The sequence below is a fragment of the Polypterus senegalus genome, unplaced genomic scaffold (genome assembly GCF_016835505.1).
Source record: "Polypterus senegalus isolate Bchr_013 unplaced genomic scaffold, ASM1683550v1 scaffold_3543, whole genome shotgun sequence".
NCBI classification, from domain to species: domain Eukaryota; kingdom Metazoa; phylum Chordata; class Cladistia; order Polypteriformes; family Polypteridae; genus Polypterus; species Polypterus senegalus.
Genome location: NW_024384435.1, coordinates 1 through 25,000, shown reverse-complemented (window position 1 = coordinate 25,000; position 25,000 = coordinate 1). Strand labels below are relative to the sequence as shown.

Genomic DNA, 25,000 nt, shown 5'->3' with positions numbered 1-25,000 from the left:
AGAATGTCAACAAATTAATGCATTAATGTTGTGTGGTGAAATTTTCTAAATGCGGGTGATGTCCGGCCGGACTAGCCACTACATCTCTCTGCCTTCTGCACTATTAGGGCTCTCATCCAAGCACACTGGAATTTAGAAATGTGCTTTCCATTCACCAGTGTGGGTTATTCTTTCAGTTGGAGGCCCTTGTCCTGCTTTCTTTTAGTGCCACAACAGACCCTTTCCAACAAGGTTTCTCATTACAAGAATGAAAAATTGGTACATCTCCAATGGTGCATGCCTCGTGTAGCTGGGTTAAGTGGCCACCTGACCCTGTGTTAAAGGCAGCCAACAGAGGGCTGGAGTACCGCTATGAAAAGGGACCTGGCATTCCTGTTACTGGGAAAATAGCTTCTTAGCTGCTAATTAAATTACTGCAGCTCTTCTGTTAATAACAATATGACAGAGTGAGTTAGGTTGTTCAAAAAGCAGTGACTGCAAGTCCTATAAAAATGTAAAAATGAAAATCTCAAGGGGAAAAAAAGTACTTCTATTACTAATCTAATAATAATACTTTACAGGAAGTAAATGTGGAATAAAAAAGTTAATAAAAATACACGTCTGGCTGCATTCCCAGAAAGTAGAAAGCTTTATTCAACTATCTTATCAGGGTAAAACTTTTCTTTGCTAAATCCCACAATCCCACCTCTGCTCTCTCAGTGTGTGACTGGGACCAAGTCAATTAATCTGACAGTTCTGAAATCGTAAGAGCATCTGTTTTCATTGCACTATATGCTTTTCATTATTTGGACAAGCTCACTGTTAGTGAGCTAAGAAATAATCTTTATGCAGGGTGATTAACAGTAGACTAGCAAGAGGATGAAACCATCCTTCGAGGAGGATCCTGAGGTAGTGGTGTGGCAGGAAAGCAGATTTAGGATATAAAGAGTGACAAGGAGAGGTTTGCATCAGACTTAAATATATGCGGTTTAATTATTGATATCTTTTTCCCTATGAGCTATTGTACATGGAGCAATGAGATGGTGTTCACTAATTACATTAGGTTGGTTTGTGAATGGTATGTTCACTTTGTCATGTAAATTTGTTTTGAATGTTAAACCATGAAGAGCACTTCTGAAAAAAAAATTACCACAGACATGTTATTGTCTATAGTCATATAGTATATTTTTCTATGCTATCCTACTAACATTTAGAACAAAAATGAATAAAAAAGCCAGACTGGTTATATTATGTGCCTACCACCTATGTATTTAGTCACCTTACTGGAAATCAGGAAATGACTATTCACAGATCTGTTACAAATAAAAGTAGTGTGATTATAGCATCTCATCATAAATGTGTGTGCGTGTGTGTCTCAAGGACCTGACACCCATGCTTTCTGTCTCAGTGAGTACTCTGTCTGGAGACTTTGTGTGTCGATCCATTTGCACGTTTGAGTTCCTAGGAAATACAACCTTAACTATCCAGATTTGATTGTTTCTAGCATCTTTGTCAATAAGACTATCTCTTGTTTTACTGGCCTACATGTCCTGCTATCTCTGGAGGTACAATGACAATTACATGTGTAATGTTAGTTCAAGAGTTGACCAGCCTTGACTTCTGATCAGCAAATGAGACACATATGTAGGGAAATACAGATGTTTGTTGCTTTTACACCAAATGGAATTACATTTTTTTGTAGGTTTTCTTGGAAAAAGGGTGTAGGCTATCAGTACTTCCTTCTGTGCTTAAGTCTGTGCTTTTCAGGATAACATTACAGTATCTGATTTGTCCAAGCAGTTACTCTCTTTTTGCTTTTCAGTTCAATTAATTGGAATATGGATATATAATTTAACTCACACAAATTCAATTATTCATCTATAAACCATTCTATTCATTAATCTTTTTTCTAGCCTGCCTTTCAGATTTAGGGCTGTCACAGAAAAAGTGTTTCCTCTTTGTTTAAAGGCAAGGCTTTTCTGAAAACAACATATAAAATTGCATGCCACTAGTATACTCATCTGCGGTGGGCTGGCACCCTGCATGGGGTTTGTTTCCTGCCTTGCACCCTGTGTTGGCTGGGATTGGCTTCAGCAGACCCCCATGACCCTGTAGTTAGCATATAGCGGGTTGGATACGGATGGATGGATAGTATACTCATTTGATTGCCTACTTGATTGTCATCAATCTTTCTTTTTACTTTAACAACTTGTACTGTAGGTTTGCATTATACAAAAAAAGATGTGGCAGGATTAAAAATTCATCATTCAACAAGAATTGGTCACTTTTGGAGCAATGTCTAATTGTGTATGTGTGCATTAGTGTGTTAGTGTGTGGACACGATAACTCCGGAATGAGTCACTTTGTGTTAGTGAAATGTGGCAAAGGTATTTGCATAATACAATGCAACAAACACACTGATTCTGAGAAAAAAAAAATTTGCAGTAGTTATTTATCAACAGAAATAACTTCATCTGCTGTATTGTATACTGCATCTAAAAAGTATTGATGGACTTGCGATGATATCAAAATTTTAAAATCACTATATTATGTAGGAATGGCTACTGGACTGAACAGATTTTTCTCTTCTGTTCAGACATGGTGATAATATTAATAATACCACTAATAATAATCTTTAGATATAATACGCTACCTTGACTGTTCATTTGTCTGTCCAGGATTTTAAATCACCTGTAGCTTGCAAACTGTCTGACCTATTGACCTGAAATTTAGTACAGATATACTACGTGATGTCTACTATCTGCTTTTGGGGTGATGATTGACCTCCAAGGTTATTCCTCTTTTTATTTTTATTTTATTGTACAATCAACTCTCGGCAGCGGCCAGCTGGGCGGCCATGCGGCACCTATGTACAGGCGCTGTTCTCATCCCTACCACCTTCGCCGTCACTTCTCCTACCTCTTCATATCTTAAATCATTTGTGATGTATGGCTGGCTGTTTATCCCGGCCAATACCCCCACGCTGCCAGGTGGAGCCCTCCCTGCAGTATGGAGGTACCCCAAAGACCAGCAGGGCATCATGGACATTGGAGTCTTTATGCACAGCCCTGCTGGTTACCATGGGGGCAGCTAGGAGATGCTGCAGGGAGGAACAACGAGTATTTGCCTTACGCCCTGGTGAAGAAAAGGACTTTTGATCTGACCCGGAAGTGATAGGAGATCACATGGACTGGGGATTGGAACACTTCCGGGTCAGGGATAATAAAAGGACTCTGGGAACTCCCAGGCAGCAAGCTGAGCTTGGTGGAAGGGTGGCAACGCGTCTGGGAGTGGAGGAATTATTTTTAGTGATTTGTTATTGTATTTATGAGTATTGTGGAGAGTAGGGTGCTTTGTGCAGTTTAAATACAGTCAACTATTGGACTTTTATATCGTGTCTGACGTCTTGGACAAGGGTTCAAAGGAGCAATAGCGGACACAATCTATCACACATTCTTAAGGTAGATTGAAGACATAAATGCCAGCTTAACTGAAAAATTAAGGAAAACATACTAAAATTAAAGAAAACATACTAAGTAATTGCAACACAAACACTGACCTAATCAGTTTTAACGTGAAAAAATGCTGGCGACAGAAGAGAAGAAGCGGACCGCTAGGGTGGAGAAGAGAAGAGCTGCTCAGGAAACAGCAAGCACATCAACCTTTGAGCGAATGAATGCTAAACTTACAGAGAAAGAGTAGGAAAACTATGAATGCCCAAGTCAAGTGTATTCACTGCATGTTATCGTGCAGTGGGCCATTACTGGTAATAATAATAATAATAATAATAATAATAATTAAATCTTTATAGTGTGTACAGTAGAATTGCAATATAGAGGAGAGCACCATAGATAAATGGTTGGACCGTCCAATAAGTATTTCAATATTCTGGCAAAAGAATGCATCACACTAATAAGAAAACAGGAACTGTATGGACATCCCTAAAACCCTTGGAGAATACAGGATAACCCTAGTCCACTGTCCATGTACTCACAATGAATCAATTTAGCAATTATTTTAATTGTGTAATAAAATTATTGACTTTAGTATTATAGTATTATATTATGTATTTAGTATTATAGTATATAAATTATTGGCTTTAATATTATTTTGAATTATTGTTCAAAGAAAACAGACTAATCTACTTAACAGTGTCAAGTTCTGACAGCCAGGCACACTTCTGGTTGCTAGGAATCACTCAAATCTCAGAACACCATGTGCTCATCAGCATGATAAAGGAAGGTGTGTTAGGATCAGCAAGCACTTAGGCTTTGAGTTAAATGTCTCATATCTTCCTTGGAAATCTTCCCCAGACCAGTGAACAAACCTGGAGTGTTTTTATGGAGTTGTATTTAAGAGGAATGTTGCATGTGTAGATAATTGTACATGTTCACACTACCATATTGAGTAACTGTGTGGGTTTTTGTGACTGTGTTGATGAGTTTATGTGCAGGGCACTATTAAGTGTTCGTGACTGCATTATCTAGTATTCATGGGTGGAGCTGTAGTTGTTAATTGGAATTTTTGCATTTTTATGCCCAACATTATCCAACCTAACCACAGGAGTTGATGAGTTTGTAAGCATGAGTAAGTAATTAGATATGTCAGATGGTACAGAACTATGCGGAACTGGTGTCCAGTCCTGAGACTGTTTCTGAAATGTTTCTGCGGCTACTGTGACACACTGATCCTGAATTGGAATTACTAATTGATTGTTAGAATTGGTACCTTGCTCTGCCAGAGTATTAGATGCATATCCCAGCCAAGACACTTGCTGTGTAGAGTTTGCACATTCCCTCCATGTCTAGGTGGGCTTTTTCTCAGTACTCTGGATTCATACTACATCCTAGGATCATGCAGATTAGATTGACCAGTGACTCAGAATTCTCACAAATTACATGATGTTTCTATTCTATGTTTATGATGCAAATAATGTTTCATACTACATTTCCAATCATTGTATAGTACATATTAGCAATACATTCAGCTGGACTGCATTGAATTGAATTATTTTCTGAAGAATTCAGGGTAAATGGAAAAATGAGTCTATCCCACAACAATGAGCATAAAGCAGTAATTCATCACAACACACACTCTTTAATATAAAGCCAATTCATATGTATCACTCAGTTTATTGGATGTGGGGGATATAAAAACAGGTATTCAAAGAAAATTCACTTGAACACTGAAAGAACATGCAAACTCCACTTAGGCTGTAACCAGGCCAGCATTTGAATTCAATACTCTGGATGTGAGACAACAAAGCTAGTGCTGCACCAGCACAAGCTGAACAGTTATATTCAATTTTGATTATTAATATACTCTTTTTAAAAGTTTGTCTCATACATTTTTGTGGACTACTCTCCAGGATTCCTTACTTTGGTTACCTAAGATTGTAATACATAGCATTTGTATCTATGTATGTGCATTCTTGTAAGCAAATACGCATGAAAGGTTGATTGCGAGTGTATGCGCTAATCAGCATTTATATGAATGTGCTACTGAGGATGTATATTTATTGGGATCGATGCAACCAAGAAGTGTGACAGATTGGTGACAGCCGCTCTTTTCTCAGGGGATAAAGACTTGAGGCGCTGTCAGTGGTGAGTAAGATGTTGTTAGTAAATCAATTATCCTTATGGAAACTTGCTACATGAAACCAAATCAGGGCTAATTAGAGCTGTGGTTGAAAATAAGCAACAGAGAGAGAGAGAGAGAGAGAAAGGTGTATGCGTGTGAGGGGATGTTAGTCGGGGTTTGTGAAATAAATACTGGAGCAGTGATCCTTCACCCAAGCCATAACTGTTTAATCAAGACCAAGTCACAAGCGGTACACAGAGTCTTCACAACCACTACAGAACAACATGGTAAAGCTCGAGTGTATAATAAACCACAGGCAAGTCTAAAAGGTGAAGGAACAGAGATTGAGTCAGGTAAGGGGCAGCAACAGGTACTGTCAGAGGCTTGAGTGAAGTAAACTGATTATACAACATGGGTGAAGTCATTGAAAACTGGCAACTGCCACATTTGTTTACCTCTGATAATCTTCCTGACGGAGGCAAGAGACTTAGGATCATTCTCCTCTGAGTGTTGACAAACAAAAGTGCTGGAGTTGTTATGCATGATTAATCCCAGGAGCCATTTCTGAAACTCCCTAGCCACCCAAGGGATGCTAAAACACACCTCTGTGGCCATACTTGCTTAAAGCCTTGTAACTCAGGAGATGAAAAGTAAACATTGGCTTTACTGAGTCCTCGCTTTTGTGCACAGGTGACTTAAACCATGTGGAAGTGTTTTGATGTGCCCTGGAAAGCAGGCATTGAACTAATTATTTCTATTTTTCTCTCTAGACACAGAGATCTACGATCAGTTCAGTTTCACTGGCGCTGAATGCCAGCCACAGATATTTCCATCATCAACCACTACCATTTTGCTTACCCTGTGGACCTGAGGCACACTTATTTAGATTCCCAGAATAACATGTGAAATGCAGGGACAGCTGGCAGGCATCAAAATAAACCAATTCCTTACTTTTGTCATTATCTAGGGTATAGACAGTTTAGCGTAGTCCATGCAAGAGTCCCCCAAAGCCTAATACTTCTGAGATGCAATCTGCACAATGTTTTGTAGCTATGCTACCATCATACATGAATTCCTTTATGAAAAAGTCCAAATTAACACATGTCAAAGATATTTCTGATGTCAAGAGCACTTGTCTGAGGCAGCTGCTACCATCTTCATTCTGCTGTTAACTAGCCCCTATGCCCATTTTGTACATTACTGCATCTGAGCAGTATAAAAGCTATGGTGCCAAGCGGAGCCTGGTATGCATGAAGCCCTCATCACTTACATCTTAACAGATTCTTATCTAACATGGTGGGGACTGAACGAACACAAAGTAGAATCATAATTATAACTAACTCTTGCAAAATGTTAGATTTACATACAGTTTGGCCTCTGGTCTCCTGGAAGTCCTTCATTAACAGAAATAATAAAACTAAAATACTCAAAGTTCATTCTAACCTCCCAAAATGTTAGCTGAGGTAGTGGGGCAATAAATAAATGAATAAATAAATAAATAAAAAACAATAAATAGACAAGTAACAATGCATATGTACACAACTTTGTGTTTATCATTATATATTTAGGGTTAATAAATTAGATAATTAGTTGCTTTATTTTTTTCCTCGCTGCCTTGTTCTTGTCTTAGTACTGGACCGGAGAAGATGATACAGTTAATTGATAAGATTAACTGTGTCTTTATTTTTATTATTAATGATGAAAAGGACCTTACCAAATTTGCATTACAAGGCAAGGGGGTGGGGATGCAATTTAAAATGACGCCGGTTTTGTCTTGTCTGACTGAAGAAGAGATAGGGATTTTTTTTTTTTAGTCAACTGCTTCGGGGCAAAACGCCCAATACAAGACATAAGTCCTAAAATAGACAAAAACACTTAACTAGAGATCCCCCACAGACGAAAAAATATGGCTTAATAGTAGTGCTGCAGGTTTGGCAACTTTTTTCTTAATATGCTTTCTCCGTGCCTTACGATGTGACGCTCTTAAAATAACCATAGTAATGAGATTGTGAAGAATTGCCTTATACAATGAAGAAACATGACGTTTTACACCTTTATTGTACTTTAACATTTAAAATCAAAATTCACCTTGATGCTGATTGGGTGTCTGTCTTCAGTGACTAACATTTACTGTACCTCATGAGCTGCAAAAAGGAAAACATCAAGGGTGCTTCTTCAGACATCAAATAAAGACTGTTTTATAGCCGCTACCCCAAAGCACGTCACCTGTAATGTGAAGTGCAAGACGTCCAGCTGGGTTATGTCTTTTGTACTGATTACTGCTAAATAAAATCAAGGCTAATGTACTAGAAAGTTTCAGGCAGCTGTGCTCAATTGCAAGTTTCTCGTTTTCCTCATGGCATAAAGACAGACAGTCACGTAGATAGATAGATAGATAGATAGATAGATAGATAGATAGATAGATAGATAGATAGATAGATAGATAGATAGATAGTGGCACTATACAATAATAAGTATAGTTAGACAGAAAAACGAACATTATCAGAGCATACATTGCCGGGAGCCACTACGTATTATGTTCCTGCAACGGAATAGCGATAAAAAGGAAAAAAAAAAAACAACTTTGGACAAACAGGTATAACTGCACTTTAAAAGAACAGTCAATAAACACCAACCATAATCAAAAATCTTGTCCATGTCACTCTTGCAGGGATCAGGGTTCCAGCATGAATCTGCCCAAGAAAGTAATCAGTCTTGGACTGGATGCCAGTCCATCGCTTGTGCACGCTCATATAGCTTTAGTTCACTCACTCCAATGAATATCATATACAGGTATGTGTGTGTGTGTGTGTGTGTGTGAGAGAGAGAGAGTGTGCTACGTGAACATCATGCCCTGATAAGATGCAGTCAGACGTGTGAAATGGGGAAATCAAGTTCAGTTTTCTTGTGGCTTTGTTTAATCAAAGGTTACCTCACTTGTAAGACGCTTTTAAAATGCAATCACTCAAAAAGAAGACAAATGCGTACGTGAGGACATCTGGTCTGGCCTAATCAGGATCTCATGCTGAATCGATAACACCACTGATTGATTGATCTCAATCTGTCGCCCGTGATAAAAACACCGGGACAGACAGAGCGCAGACAGAGAGCATTCTGTCTGCTAGAGCGGAGGCGTGGTTGGTGCCGTAGTAAGAAGGAGGAGAATCCACCTGGGCGTGTACGTTTGTTCGATCAGCACCCTCTGATTGGCCCCGAGTGGCTAGTTATAGGGAAGGTTTGGTGAGGGACTGTAAATCTGTACCACTGCGTACTGCGTTTACTCCGGCTCCTTATCTGTACCTCGTATAGAGCATCTAGCAAATTTGTCTTTGGGGGAAAAAAACAAAACATTCTGACGGCCATTTGGGTGACATCATATACTGTGCAGTCGGCAACATCGCTTCTGTTTTAACATGGATCTTTTGTGGATCGTGTGTCTGACGACGTGCTTTTGGATTGTGTCTGCTGAGAGGCATAGTGTTTACTGGAACAGTTCGAATCCGAAGTGAGTATCAGTGGATATAAGCAAGCTGCTTTTCTTTATGTTCAGTTTTTATGTGTATAAGTTAATATTTCATTGGTAATATTTAAAAAAAGTTAATTTTGCAGCATATTAATTGGTTATGTTTTCCTTTCCATAAATAAAGCAAAAAAGCTAACATTGACCAGAAAACTAATTTCTTTAAAATAGCTAGTAACGTGCATGATTTTAATCATTTTCGACTTGTATATTGTATGTATTCGTTCATGTTTCGCTTTTGTTTAGCTGGCTTTGTAGTTTTTCAGCTTCTGTTTCAATAAGATTTATAACCCGCTGAAGCCTCCAGTCTGACAGTGATTTTGTGGATGTTGCAACGCACCCCCATCCCCCCATAGTCAGTAAGACTTTGTGTGCTGATGCAAGCTTTTTCGTCTTTTTTTCTAGATCAGCCAGCTGTTGATTGACGATGTTTTTAGATGGTCTAGGGTTTGTTTATGCGCTATCCGTCATCGGTGGCAACTGGTAACTAGAGAATCTTAAGCATTAACCCCCTGCCCTTATCGGATACTCTGAGATTTCTGAGAAAGTTGACTGGTTTTGGTCTAATCTGTTTTCATTTGACTCACGTGCCGTGCAGTGTATAGTTATTACAAACGTAGCGTGTGAACCCATGAAAAAATATTATGGCATAGTGTCATTCTGTTTGTGTGCTAGAGCTGTCATGACATTCATGAATTGGTTAACAAACGAGGATATATGGTGCCTTTATGCATTTCTAAGTTGTTGTTTCTGCAATCCCTGACTCACTATGCGAACTGAAGCTGTTTCCTCAAGCCTGTCCTGGAATTTCTTCTCGGCGCTTATCTCTTGGTCTCCCATAGTTTAATGATTAATAACTGGCAATGGCGCAATCGGCTTAAAGCAGGTGTGACCACGTAGAATAACACGAGTTCTCGCGCAATCTAGTTTTGCTTCGTGCCAGAGTAGCACCCTGATTAAAAGTTGCACAATCCCCTCAACTGCGAAACTAAAGATCGCGGCTTATTTAGCGCTTTCATAGTGCCTGGCAAATGCTTCATCTTATTTATATACCTAAGTTCGATGATGTAAAAGACTGTCAGCTGACCGTAAAAAGGCAGCACTTTTTAAACAGCGGACTTTTAGAAATATATTACAAAAAAGACAGAAACAGAAGTGAACTTCATGATTAATATGCCTCTACGCGTCGAGTCGAAAGGGCTCTTAGTCAGTAGGATACAATGATCCCCAATCACTCGTTACACAGTACCGCAACCACAAGTCTCTCTAAATAACAGGTTATTATAATGCTTCAATGTATAATCTACACTTTCTGTGCTACAGAAGCGAATCGTGTGTCTGACTCTCTGGCGCTTTTTAAAAACATGGGGCTTCTATTTATAGTGGAATTATAAATTTATGTGTGTCTTCAAAACTACAGAAAAAAATGAATTCAGATTTTTAATAACATATTGCCAACTGTTGGAAATGAGCGCTTAACAAACTTTGAAACAGTCGAAGCTGTTCCATGTGTTGTACTAATGTATGCGGTATGTATGCCTGTATTCGTAGGTGGAGGCTTATGTGACAAGATGAACAATAGTCTAATAGGACGTGATTGGTAGTTTAAAAAAATTAACAAAAGGCTGCAAGGTACACCATCCATCATCCAATCCCTTTCTGAAACTGTTCCATCTCAAAGTCGCGGAGAGTCACGGCAGCAATGGAAGCAATGCAGGATTCAGTCCTGGACGGGACGCCAGCTCAATGCCGAGCGCACTTCTTTCGTATTGAAATCCACCTAACATACACTGCCTTAATCTTAAATTAAAAAGTACACTGAGTGATGCTATATTGCTGCTATTATATATGAATGTTCAGTTTAGTACGAAATATAAACTGTATTATTAAAAATTCCATTTCATGCTAAATGAAAAAGGTACGGGCAGTCCGGTATTTCGACAGTATACGTATTTTATAGTCTTTCATTAATATCATCATTAAGGTGACTTTCTCTGGCCGAATATATAGCGTAATGGATTCGAGGTCCTTCTAACAGGAGGGAGGTAATTACGAAGATGAATATTTAAAAAGTTCGACACGTATTCTTATACTGATAAGTACATTGGAGGTCGCATGTGGCTTTTGATGAAGCACCGGACATGTGGCGATATTCCGCACATTATTATTCTCTACACAACACGGTACAGTCCTTAATCAAATGCAGGTGCATCCGTCTCTGTCTCTGTTCCCTCACTCTAATTACCATTTCTCTGACACGATGGACGGATTATCCTTATTTAACTCGTCGCAGTGCTTTGCTCTATTGGTTGGGGGTGTTTGAGGAGAATTTCTGTGGAGTTGGGGGAAGATCCAATAGAGAACAAATGATTCAAATAACCGGTTAATCGAAGCTTGTGTGCCAACAGAGTGCTAATCCAAGGAAAGGGTGTTAAGGAGTTATTTGCTGTGATGAATCCGAGCCCCAGCGGGGTCAGTTGGGGCTCTCTTTACTTTATCTCTTTTGCAAGGGGATTACCCCCTACCTAGATACAGCTTGTTAGCAATCGCCAGCTAATAGCATGAAAGTTTAATTCAGTGGAAAGAGCTTTAATTTGGTTTGCCGCACTTAAGAGAATGGGGTGAGGGTCAGCACTCTTCAGAAGACAGGAGACATCTGTTAGCTTTATGCATCCTGTAACATCGTGGGTGTGTGTGTGGAGACAATGCATTACCGTGATTGTAAAAATGTTGAATATGCATATTCCACACAAACGTGCAAAACGAATTTAACCAGATGTGAAATTTCAGGTTTAGGAAATGAGAAGTGGACATCCCCAAGTGTGCGTCAAGCCGTGTCTCAGAATTGTGTGTAAGCTCAGTATTCTGCTTCTGTAGTAAATAAACTGTCTGGCGGGAAATTGCAACGTGGTAGAAAGAAAAAAAAAACTCTTTTGTTTCTCACCACTTGTTTTTTCCGGGCGTTTAAAGGGAGATAACCATTGTGTCCCCCTTTCGTAAAGACACGAATTAACAACAAGAACACCCCCTCCCCCGTCCTGTTGTTGGCTAGTATTCTCAAGGAAGGAAAAGAACGCTTTTTTTCTTCGCTTATCTGAGAAACAGGCTTCCGCTCCAAATCTCAGCCAAAAAATGAATTACCTCTTGAAGCTATAATGGTCCTTCAATGTCCACTCGTCTCGAGCTAAGAAGGCACCTTAGCAGTCTTCGATCTCCGCAAATGTAGCTCTTCAGCGTGGAAATTCGCGTGATTCGCGCTGCTCTGCAGCCATCTCTCGGGCACGAACGAGAGTGCACACCTTTTCAGAAACGTTCTGATGCAAAGTAGAGAAAATTAATTGCCTGTCACTTTTTTGTTGATTAAATGGTTTTCCAGCTCGAAAGCTACACTGTTAAATCCCCCGATCGCAGGATGAAAAGTAGCTTAGAAAGTGTATTGTTGTTGACGTCGAGTGACGTGCTCCAAGCTGGGAGTCACAAAGTCTGTGAGATTTGCCATCATTAAAAATCGTAAAATGTCAGTCGGAAAAAAGTGTGCATTTTATTTGATTGACAGGAAAATTTGAATGCACTGCACAATCTGGCAATTTAATGATTTTCAAACTAGGCAGTGTCACTGCAATTATGCAGATTTGCGTTAGCGCTTCAGGAATCGATTTGGCGTCGCGGTGTCAAATGTCGCCTCCGAGGGCCTCTTGCATTCTCTTACGACAGCTGCCGACGTGAAGAGGTGCTGTACCGGACAATTATTATTCTCAGACGCTTTTCTACGTAAAAAAGAAGCGAATTGACGCGAGAGTGTGCTTGCGGGTGCTCCCTAGACACGCACGAACAAGAAAGTGTGGTTCAGATGTTGCTCTTTAGAAGGGACTCAAAGATGGTGTTCGAAAAGTACAACAGATGACCCGAAGTAAGAAGCCTTTTAGATGGCATTCCTTTATTATGACTTTCATTTTGTTTTGTCAGGAGAATGTGGTCCTGTCAGCTCCCTCGTTCGTGATCCCATTGCAAGTCATTGTGTCGTCTGTCAGCTACACTTATCACAGCTCGGCCACTCCGCTTTGCTTTGGGTTAGCGCCTGAAAGGCTGCCTAATCCATTCTTAGAAGAGGGGATTACCTGGCACTATTTTATAAATGCCTTTAATGGCGCAGGAGATTTCTTAAAAATCAACTAGCATACCACCTGGTTTCTGATTTTGCTTTAGTGTTTACAGCGACCCGTTTGCTGAAAGAGATCCAGAATCACCCTGGTATAATATTATCTGTGAGTGGTTGTTAAAACTAACATGTTTATTGTAGGTAGGGGGCATAATGGTTAATGTGCCTAGACTCGTTATTGTCAGTATATGGGTTCCATGTTCTGTGGGGGTTTCTGTGCACACCTGAAAGATGTATACTGTGTTAATTGAAAACATTAAAGTGATCTGCCATGAGTTTGTTTGTGTGTGTATGGATTATTTTGTCCAGTGAAGTGGCACTGACAGCACCATGAAGAGTTGCTTCATGCATTATAAACAAGACTCCTAAAAAAGTTGTATTATCTTCCATCTCCTAAAATTGAATTGGGATTAATGGATAGATAGACTGTATATGTCTCCCCCAGTGTAAGATTGACTTGTGACTCTGTATTGGCCCTTTAGGGTGTGTATGAGTGTGCACTGTGATAGACTGGCATGCTGTCCAGTATTGATTCTTGCCTTGTGCCAATGTTTGCCAGGATAGGCTCTGCAACTCAGCAAACCTGTTATTGGATTGATTCCATAAGTAAAACAATTATGACAAGCCCAAAAGCTTGTCTTTCCTATTCTCTACACTGTCCAATATAACATAAAGTTTAGATCTGAAGGCCCCTAAAGTCCTACCACACTACTTGGTAATTTATTCCAAGTATCTAGGTCTCTTAAAAAAATAACATTTGTGTGAAAGTATGCCCTCAAGTAGATGGAGGCATGGATCCTTTCAACACTATTTGAAAATAGCAAAAGTAAGATTAAGATGCATAAAGCAGCTAAAGCAAGAGATGGTCAAGCAGAGGCTAAATGGTTCATTGAAAATATGCAGGAGGCAGAAACTGTCGAACACCAACCAGTGCTTTGACCTGAGGGACTGAGTGCCAAGTAAAGACCATAACGGAATCCATTTGCTTAAGTATGAGGAAAAAACAAGTAATTTTAACATGCGAGTTTCTCATACCTTGTCCAGGGTCACAGGGGCATGAAACCTATCTTGACAGCATCAAACAAAGGTGGCCACCAACCCTAGATGTTTACAATCCAGGGGGAGAAAAAAATACTTGATTTTGTCGATTTGCCTCTGGCAAGACCTGCTCTAATTGGCTTGCTTTTTAAAATAAGATGAAAATGATGCCATTCATTTATCCATTGTCAATAACAACTTTGTGCAATTTGAGGTCATGAGGGCCAGAGCTATCCTAGCAGCACTGGGTGAAAGGCCAGTTCTAGTGTGCACTTATTCACAAGGGCCTGTACAATACAGGAAGAAGAAACAAAAAAAAAACACATTATTAAGTGTTGATTTGCCCACCGCAAAGTTTGCTCCGAATGACTCGCTTTTTAATCCTGATTTTTCTTCTTTAGATGTCCTACACAAGACCAGAAGCCCCAAAAGTAGGAGACCTTGCACCTAAAAGGTCATCCTCCATTATGTACCACTCAACATTGTGGTGATCCTTTTTTTTAGACTAGATGGCTTTCACAAATCTGATCTCTTTTAGTTGTCTTTTACGACAGGCAGAGGAATACTGACCCTGCATTAACCCTAGATTAACAGGAATGGGAAAAATGCACCTGATGCAGAAAATTGATTAAACCTTTTAACACTGTGCCTTTTAGTAAGAGAAAATCTCTAAGTGCTCTTTAATAAATCATTTTTCTGTCAAATCCAGTTTTTGCAAAGTACTATTGTAATAAATAAACACAAACATAAAACAACTCACCATTAACATTGAAAAATCAGTCCAAAACACAAACCAACCAGCACCCTCTCTAAAAGGATCAATTCTTGCAAGAGAAGACTAAAGGTCATCACACCGGCCATCAATGTTCACTCTGCTCTTTGATCAGTCATCCTTTTTATGGAGCATCTTTCAAAGCAGTGTGCATAGACGTTGCAATTTGGAAAGTTACACAGTTTAGACAATCAAACACAGACAGCATATGTGGTTCTCTCAAGGTCACTCAGTGACTGGACCGGACCTGAGCTTCACTTGTGTGGTGTCTAAGTAAACCATGTGCAATATCTACCTTGAGATCCTTATATTATTTTACTAATATTTTTTGTATAAAATATCTGTCGTTCTCATGCTTATATATTTTACAAAAGAAGTGTTGTTCCAGCGAAGATAAATTGTGTTGCATCAGCCAATAAAGAAAATAAAAGTAAAACATGGAGTCTGGCAGTTGTCTGTACTTGCCGAGATGTTGACACACTTCACATATCAAAGCACAGCTGGACTTTTCTGGAGACTGGCTCCAAGTTCCTAAGGTGTCCTTGGGTAAAGTTGTCTGCACTTCCCCCAACCTGCCGTCCACACCGCCAAACACACACACACACACACTCCATTTTAGCAAGGCCGTCCTGTAACCTCAGGTTGCTGTACTTTTATTGAGCACTGTCTCTTACTGATAAGCTGCAGATTTCAATCATGTCAGCCATTCTCTGGATTTTCAACATTTTTTTTTAAATTTTTTATTTATCTATTTTTTGTCTCTGCCAGCTGAGGAATGATTGGCAAGGCTGAGCATGTAGATTAAAGATAAGAGATGAGAGATGGTGTTTTGAATCTGTAAGATTAACTGGGAGGTTATGATTGATGACTCAAGGCAAGGCTGTGCGTGTGTGTATTTGTAAGACGGGGGTCCTCTAAACAGGATAAACCAGTTTTAAAAGGTGGAAAGCAAGAGATTATAGCGTTGCTTTTTTATGAAAGGAAGCAGGAAAAAAAAATGCTCAGTCACGCAATCTGCACAACTGGCACAGGCTGCTTTATCCTTAGAGGTAGAAAGCTTTAAACAAGACAGTCGTCGTCCAAAGTGTCTGAACTTGTGGACTTATCTTTAGTCTATTCTGAGTCCACTCTCACGATGGGTGAGGTTTTTTTATAATACAGGGACAGCTGTTTAGTATAGGAAAAGAAGCACTTGTGCATGGCTTTCCAGCCCGACCTCAAGTTTACTAAAAAAAGAAAACAGAAATCCCAAATAAGCCCCCTATGGCCCTTTTCTTTAATTAGCTTTTCTTTTAATGAGGTGTGAGTTGTAAGAGCTCACTGGAGCAAAGACAGACAGAGGGGGGAGGGCCACAGTGGTGTGAGCGGGCCCATTTTCTCGGAGGCACAGAAAATTTAACCCTTTAACCCTGTGCTATTTATGCCCATACCTCTGAACTAAGCAACAGCAACAGAAATGCCATCAATCTGCAGTGCTATTTGTCTCAGGATGACGGCTGCCGGAGCTCTTGAGCCAGGGGGTTTAATATAAAGGGGCTGTCATTTGGAAATGACTTAGGGGGGATGGTTGCTTCTGGGGTCAGGAATCACTTCAGTGTCACATGCTGTTGCTTTAATCTAACATTGAGAAACATTCTGTAACATACGTTTATATGTGGAAGAGAGGATGGGGTGGGGGTGTCAGGAAGTTGGTATTTACCAAAGATGCCATTCTGTGGACTGGCAACATGTCTGGTGTCTAGTATGACCATTTAGCCAATCAAAATCAATTTGATTTGCACCTTAACTCACTAATATGAAGTAATGTTGTGGCTCAAATTATTTAAGAAAGCCTTAACATGCTGCAGGATCCAAAGTTAATAGAATTCACTGACCTTTGACTTGTTAATTTTTTCAGACATTATCGTTTAGTTTTTATTTTATTTGATTATGCATCCATACATTTATTGCACCTGACTAATCCTCTTTTAATGATCCAGTAGCATCAGATACAGGTACAAGGTAGGAACTGGTGCTGAATAGAATGCAGGGCACACATACATGCACAGACTCACACACTCACTCTTTGTCAGCCTAGTTGTCACCCATTAGCCAAAAGCACATATCATAGGACATGGACTGAAGAACAAAAGCATTAAATCTAGTCACTGGCCTTTCTGCATCTCCTTTAAATTCAGTTCAGTATCTGAAATTGATTTAGCTGAGCCCTTCCCCCACTACCTTGGAAATCTGCTTTATAGCCCTGATTAGATCTGAGGGCTCTTAGAACCCATGGAACCAATGGCAGAATGAGACTTGATGCTGGCCAGCCCTGAGGCCTGAGCAATCCTGATAGAAATCTGGTTGCATTTATGGTGAAGTTCCATTCATTAGTAGATTAGATCAGCATCTCCATCCACTCCACCCTCATCTGTCCCCCAGAGACGAGCGTGGTGACCCTGTTGGAGAAATCAAGTGGCACCCCAGAGACACTCAGATCTTCCAAGCAGGATAAGAGTTGTACATATCTGAAGGGACTGCTATGATTATTAATCTTTCGTTTCCACAACTTTCATTTTTTCTGGTTATGGTAGAGCCAATTCTTAACTCATGGAGGAGTTTATTTTTGCATCATACCACTTCTCACACCAGAGCCATTTAGAAAGGTTAATCAGACTTGTAGTTTATGTTGAAATGAAGGAGCAAATTCAACTGAAGACAAGGAGGACAAACCAACACCACAAAGAGGGCGCCCAAGCCTAGAAACAAACCAGGGATCATGTACTTTGGACATGTCACTATTTTCATATCATCTTTTTTGTCTCTTGGTAGCATTAACACCTTAGAACAGTGAGTGAATAATTTTATGATGTAGGAATTAGCACCAGTTCCTTACTGTTGTCATGAGTTCAAATCCTGTCTAGTTGCTGCATGTCTAGAGTTTGCATGCTCTCCTTTCATTTGTGTAGGTTTTAGTCCAGCTACCCCAGCTTTCCTCCCACATTCCAAAGATATGAAAATTAAGTGACCTGGTGGTAAGTTATTAGCCAGTAGTGAGTTGGTCATGTGATAAACTGCTGTCTCACCCTGGTTTACTCCATGCTTGGTGTTCAATTCTGCTGAAACCCTGAACTGGATGGATTAATGGTACATTAGTGCAGAAATATGGTATTATGTTAATGTTACATTATTGTTCAAAACTCCATTTGAAAACAAAAATTCTATACATTTTATATGTTACTTTAGATGATATGTTAGCATAGTGGTTAGTTCAGGTGCCGAAGTTCAGGTCCTAGTCCACTTAAAATATGTCTGAGTATGTGTTTGGTCTCTCCATTTTCTTTATACTTCTTAAAGATGTGTCTGTGATGAAATGGTATCTTGTCCTGGGTTAGTCCTTCCTCTACTCTTCCAAACAATACATTGGTTAAAAATGATTAAATCATCTTTAGTGGGGCTCCAGGATTAAAAATGTTTTATGGGCAGAGCTTCATGTACCATAGCAGATGCCACATGCTTATTGAGGGAAAGAGATAAATGGTCATGTAAAGCTTCATCTAAAGAACACTGTAAACCTGTAAAGGGAGCACAGAAGATAGAAAGCCAGCCTCCATGATATAGTTTATCTTGCTGTTTGTTGGTGAATCCTGTCTGTGGCATTCATACAATAAAGATACATTGATTAGGTGGTACAGTCTTCAGAGTTGGGTTTAGGTTCTGACTTGATTTTTTGTGTACTTCACTTTTGTGTGTTTTAATCAGTTACTCCTGTTTTTCTCTCATTCCCCAAAGACTTGTACATTCAGTTGATTAGTAACCTGGAGCTGGTCCAACATGAATATGGTACTGTGTGTGAGTGTGCTCTGTGATGGACTGGTATCCTGTCCAGGGATGGTTTAAGGATGCCCACTGCTGCCTGGATACTCTATTCTCCCAGACCCTATGACCTTATATTAAAATAAGTGGATTTTAAAAATGAATCATTAAGTAATTGACCATTTTTGGGAATGCCTTAGCATGCTCGAGATATTAATAAAGCTAAATTAAACATAAAAACAGAATAATAGCAGAGGCTGCACATTAATAGTTAATGTTATTTAGGCAGGACATGATGGTTGTGGCATAAGGGTGCTAAAAGCATGTAGTGTTTCAAATATAACAGAACTAATCCATAAGCAAACACAAGAAAACCACAGCTAAGGCTGTGTCTCCTTCCAGCCAACCCCACCCCCTGCCCTGCTACAAAGATCTTCAAAGTGATGCTAAGAATTAGCAACAAAAGTTACGCACAAGAAGATATGTCAAACATTTACGAAAATAAATGTGGCTTGTTCTCTTCCGACTTGTACTGACCTGTTGCAGATCAAGTCAGATACAGAAGAGTTAAAGTCTAGCAGTGTGGCCTAGTGGTTAAGGTGCTGAACTGTAACTGTGAAGGATGTTGCTTCAGTCCCAGCAAGTTATGCTGAGTATATCACTTATCGTATCAATTGTTATCGTTTGACACTTTTTTTGGCAGCATAAATAATTCAATTACACATTATGACTTAGAATTAGTGTGTAGTTGAGCAGTTCAGCCTTTGCTAAATTTGCCATCTCCATTCTGTCCACGTGTCTCCTGGATTTCAACTCAGGGTGCGGCACAAGCTTCAGGCTTGATTTCAAAATCTGCTGATTCTTCTATGGATCTCTTTGACTCCTTACCGAAAGTTTAGCTCAGCTTCCTTTTTACCTTTATGTTCTTTGAATTGTATGTTAGAAGAAGAATCTACCCCATGGAGTGACGGCTCTGCAGGGGTGCTGCAGTAAAGGGAGATTGACTGGGTATCAGTGTGTGTGCTGGGGTCAGAGCAACGGGTGGTGCCGCCAGGTACTTGAGGGGAGTGTGTGAGTACACAAGCGAGGCTGGGAAAGGGGTCTCTCAGAGTGTTTGTGTGTGGGGTGGTTTAATTAAGCAGAACAGAAACCACATCGTAAAAGCTGAAGGGGACAGCCTGTCTGTCTCCAAACCCCACATCATAAGGACTTGACAGGCAGGCTGCCTGATGTGTGCTTTCAAGAATGCTTGGTTAGGAAGCTTGGAGGCTGACAGCTTGTAATAAGCTTAAAGCGTTAAATTTTTCCCTGGGCAGTAGAGTTGCCTTCCTGGAGCAGATTTCTAACATGGAGGGCAGACGAGGGTTTGTAGTCTCCAAAGAAGAAAAATGTCCTGAGACCCTGAAACAACTCTCCTTCTCACTGTCTCTCTCTCTCTCTCTCTCTCTCTCTCTCTCTCTCTTTCCCTCTCTCTCACAAATATTTGCTAGGAACGCATGGTTCGCTGAGTAAGAATTGAAAGATGTTATCTGTCAGTTTAGCAATAAGCCTGTTAGGTAGTTTACTGAATAAACATCGCGGTTGTACAATATAATAAGCAGTGAACCATGGTACTGGTAATTACAGCTGTGCCAAGAAAGGGCCTTTGGAAAGCACGAGAGCCATGAGGGAGAATGTGTGAGATTTGCAGATAACCATTCTGTGTGCACTTTTTTCACCCACCCCCAATTTCCCAGTCAATTGGTCAGATATTTCAAATTTCCAAATGCAAACATTTTGCTCTTGCTGTATTTTTTGACCTCCAGGAGCTTTGTCCAATTCCTCCCTCTCCTCTAATATGGACTTCTTCCACCTCTGCCTTCCAGGTTCCTATGGGATGACTACACTGTGGCTGTACGGATCAACGACTACCTTGACATTATCTGCCCCCATTACGAGGAAGGGGAGATCCCCTCTCACTCAGCTGAGAGGTACATTCTCTACATGGTGGAAGCAGAGGAATATGACACATGCAAACCACAATCTAAGGACCAGGTGCGATGGGAATGTAATCGGCCACTTGCTCTAAATGGGCCAGAGAAGTTCTCAGAGAAGTTTCAGCGCTATACTCCTTTTACCCTGGGCAAGGAGTTCAGAGAAGGCGAAACATATTATTATATCTGTAAGTTGTATTCCAGTTGGGTTGCTATCTTTGTTTTAGTAGGGACAAATATGGCTTCTCCAGGTTGAGCTGCATCATGGGGTGCTTTCATGTTTTGATCAAGTTATATGTGGGTGGAAGCAATGTGGCACAATGGTTTACCCTCAGAGAGACTGTTTTCATAATTCCAGCCTTATCCCTATCTCTGTGCTGTTTGCATGCTCTTCATTTGTAAATGTGTAAGTTCTCTTCCCACATAACATAGACTTTCAACTCTAAACTGGCCTGACAGTTGAGAGTGTACCCTGTGACAAAAAGGGGCCTTGATGTTGACTAAAACGGGGGGGATGTTCAAGGTATATAGGTGCATCGCTCACTCTGAAGCCATTTTTGTTACTCTAAAACGGAATGCAATGAAATTCAGTTTTAAATCCTTACTGTCCTTTTTTCTTCTTTTTTTTTCTAAATAGCAAAACCTATTCACCACCATGGGGAGCAATGCCTGAAGCTGAAGGTGAAGGTCGTGGGACAAAATGGTAAGCATTCAGTTTTTGCAGCCTCTTTGCAGAGTAAAAGCACAGCGGCAGGATATTTTTTGTTCTGCGCATTAGACTTTTTTGGTTCATTATGGCTTGGGAGTAGCAGTGCGCTTTGTACCCATGTAACTGGTGATGAAAGCGCCTTTTTGTACATATTGTTCACTGCAGCTGTGCAGGCTGGGCTTCCCATATTAACGAAGCTTCCTGATCTTTTCTCCCAGGGTCCCAGCAGCCAAGAACCACAGGAGCACACACACCAGGACTGCCAGCAGGTAAGACAAGTGACAATACTTAAGAGCCTGAAAGAAGCCAGCAGGGAGCTACACAGTTGAGGCCAAATAATGGGGTAGTGGGCTCTTAACTCGGCGAGCTGGAGCATAGGGCTGTATACTGTCAGCTTGAATAAATAAAGCAGGTGGCCACAAGTGGGAAATGGAAAAAAGACCAAAAGACTTCATCCGAAAAAAACCAAAGACACTTTGGGCAGCCCGCACACAGTGCCCTGCAGTTAGAGGAGTGCTTCAGACATGCAGCAGCATTTTCTTAGACTTTCCCATAACCCTCAGCCATTCATTCCTACCCTGTGCTCTTTGTTAGGAATTGACAAAAAGTTAACCAGAATGCATACTTCGTAAATTTGGAATTTTATCCATCCATTGATTTTCCTGGGCCTGCTTAATCCAGTTCAGAGTTAAGAAGCAGGAGTCTGTCCTGGCAGTATGTAGCACAGGACAGGAATCAGTCCAGGACTGGGTCCCAGCCCATTGTACGACACTCTCTCTCTCACACACACATACACACACCTACGGAAATGAACTTGCACAACTGATGGTTTTGAGAAGAAACCAGGGAAGAGCTTGCAAGCCACACTGACAGTGACCCTCTGACTATGAAGCAGCAGCACTAATCACTTTGCCAACCTGAGTCTGAATTTGACCTACACTATTTTTAATTGTTAATTCAATCCCTTGGTTCTTAATGTCCGACTCTTCTGATTTTCTGTCATTTTGATTTATATAATAGTAACCCAAGTGTCCTTGAATTGCTTTGCCTCTGCTAATTATTTCTCCTTTTTCGTTTTGATTTATGTAAAGCACTTTGTGCCCGTGTCTCACTATGTAAAGTGCTATAAAAACAGATTGATTAAAAGTGACTGGGATTATAGCCCTTTATTGATATAAATTCTCTGTCCTGAAGGGCTTCCTCATTGACTAGAACATTACTGATCATCTTTTTTTTTTTTAATTCCAGATGATCCTGCCATTAGTGCTGCAGATGTGATGAAGAGCATTGGCCATAACTCTCATGCCCCATTTGTGCCGGTCACCTCCCTGGTGACACTGCTTTCTGTTCTGTGTGTTCTGCTACTGTGAGAGTGGAAGTGAATAACCACCTTTTTGCTCAATCTGTGAAAGCTGGTGCCCTTGCTGCTTGGTACTGAAGAGAAACTGAGACAGGACTTCAGCTAACATGCCAGGCGGGCAGTTTGAGGCTCCAGAAGCAGCCAAGTGGGCGGTGGAATCCAGAACCCAACAGACATTTTGTGGGTGTTCTACCCTTGTTTACAAAATAACAGTCATTGGTTGAATGAAGCTCTCAGACAGGGGTCATCTTCCTGGTTTGGGCAAAAGGCAACACACTTGTCACCAAAGATGGGCCCTTTGCAGGAAGCAGATTCTCCGTTTTGTGATCATTCTGCTTTTTGTGGCAATTCCTGCTTGCTCTGCTGATCAAAAATAATGCAAGTACTAATAGACATTCAGACGCAGTGAATGAATGGACTCAATCTTAGTCCAGGCTGAAATGTGTCTGTGACTTGTGGTCATAATATTCAGATAAGCAAGTGAATAGGGAGAGCTGGACTCCCCCTGATTTGGACAACGCCTTTTGAAACTTTTTGCTCTTAATGCACTCATGCTGGTGGAAGTCAAGCCCACTGGCAACTTTGGACACATGTCAAGTTGTGTAAGCTTGATGTCAGACTTTGAGACAGTATTTTTTTTTTTATGTGCCTGGTCAGATGCTGGTATCTGCAGGAAAACTGGAATTCATATGCAATGTAAAGAATGCATGCTTTGTTTTGTACAGTGTAAAAAGTGTACAGTTATGTCATATTAACTTAATCATGTAAGAAAATGTAGCACATCATGTAAGAAAGTGGATCATGCAGACAGCACATAATCTGTGTGTATTAAAATGGTTCAGATTTAATGAAAAATTGCAGTTATGAAATGGATTTGCACACACATTGTGATTTTAGACATCCTCTTAAAATATTTCAAACCAACACACATCCACCTTCTTTTTCTCTATTAAGAATTCAGCACCATCCTTTCCTCACCACTTATTTGGAAACATCTGCTGATCTGCCTTGGACCTTTTGAATAATGAAACTGTTTCCACATCAACAGAAATATTATACACGATTAGCTTTTAGCTACTTTGTTCCTGCAGAGACACTTGGATGGGTTAGTCAGGGAAAGCTAATCATCCAGAATTAGGGGGAGTAACTTCAGTTTTTGAATCACAGCCCCATAACAACAATACCACCTATGTGACTGCATCTTCATTACAGTGATTGTGGAGACTGTTCTTCTGTGAAGCTTTACTACATTTTCTGTGCCTCTGTACTCTTCAGAATCAAAATAACATTTTCTGTAACTTTCTAATTGCATGGGCTTATACTCATCCTGATCTGTTCCAAGGTCTAGTTGGGTCTATCCAACCATGTTTTTTTTTTGTTTTTTTTTTGTTTTTTTTGCTGTCTGTGTGGTCCAGTTGTGGTTGGTTGTATGAATTTTGGGGTACAAATTTTCAAAGAAGTGTAAAAATGTATAAGATGTATATAGCTGTACAGAATCAATTGTAAACTAAAGCAGAATTTTTATACTTTTATGGAGAATAAATAAACAGATTTTAATAAAAAAAAGCATGTTTGTTGTGTTCAGTTTAGCATTTGCTGTGTAATATGTCACATGCAGGTTATAGTTTGGAATTGGTGGTCTGGTTAAAGGCCCTCTTTCTTGGATTCTCCTGACACCCTCTTTGGGCGATCCATTCTACTATCCGTGTTACCAGGGACCTTATCCCATACACCCTTTTTAAAAAAAACACTTGTTCTAAAAGAGGGTTGTAATGAGAGCCTACCCTAGCAGCATGAAGCCATAATTAACCATGAATGGGCCACAAGTCATTGCAGAGGACATTCATGGACACACTTACACTCACTCATAATCTGGACAACGTCAAGTCCAGTCAACTGAACACACACATCTTAGTAATGTGGTACAGGTCAGTTCTTAAGTCTAGTTTGTGATTTTTATAAATAGAAAGCTTTCATTATCCATAGATCAATGGTATTAAATTTAAAAACATTTCACACAGCAAAAATTTCAATATCACGGTTTTCAGTGGCCGGAGACAGTACTATATAACTTTGTTTTTCTAAAGATTGCATTCTAGGAAACGTGTAAAAAGT

General features: G+C 40.1%; 1 protein-coding gene across 1 annotated transcript; it reads left to right on the top strand.

Annotated features, from left to right (window-relative positions):
• Positions 1–8,789: 8,789 nt before the first annotated feature.
• On the top strand, positions 8,790–23,243 carry LOC120521956 (ephrin-A1-like). Its single transcript, XM_039743219.1, has 5 exons — positions 8,790–9,064; positions 20,709–21,004; positions 21,454–21,519; positions 21,744–21,794; positions 22,774–23,243. Exons 1-5 carry the CDS (start codon positions 8,973–8,975, stop codon positions 22,893–22,895), a joined length of 627 nt encoding a protein of 208 aa, XP_039599153.1. The 5' UTR covers positions 8,790–8,972; the 3' UTR covers positions 22,896–23,243.
• The last annotated feature ends 1,757 nt before the right edge of the window (positions 23,244–25,000 follow it).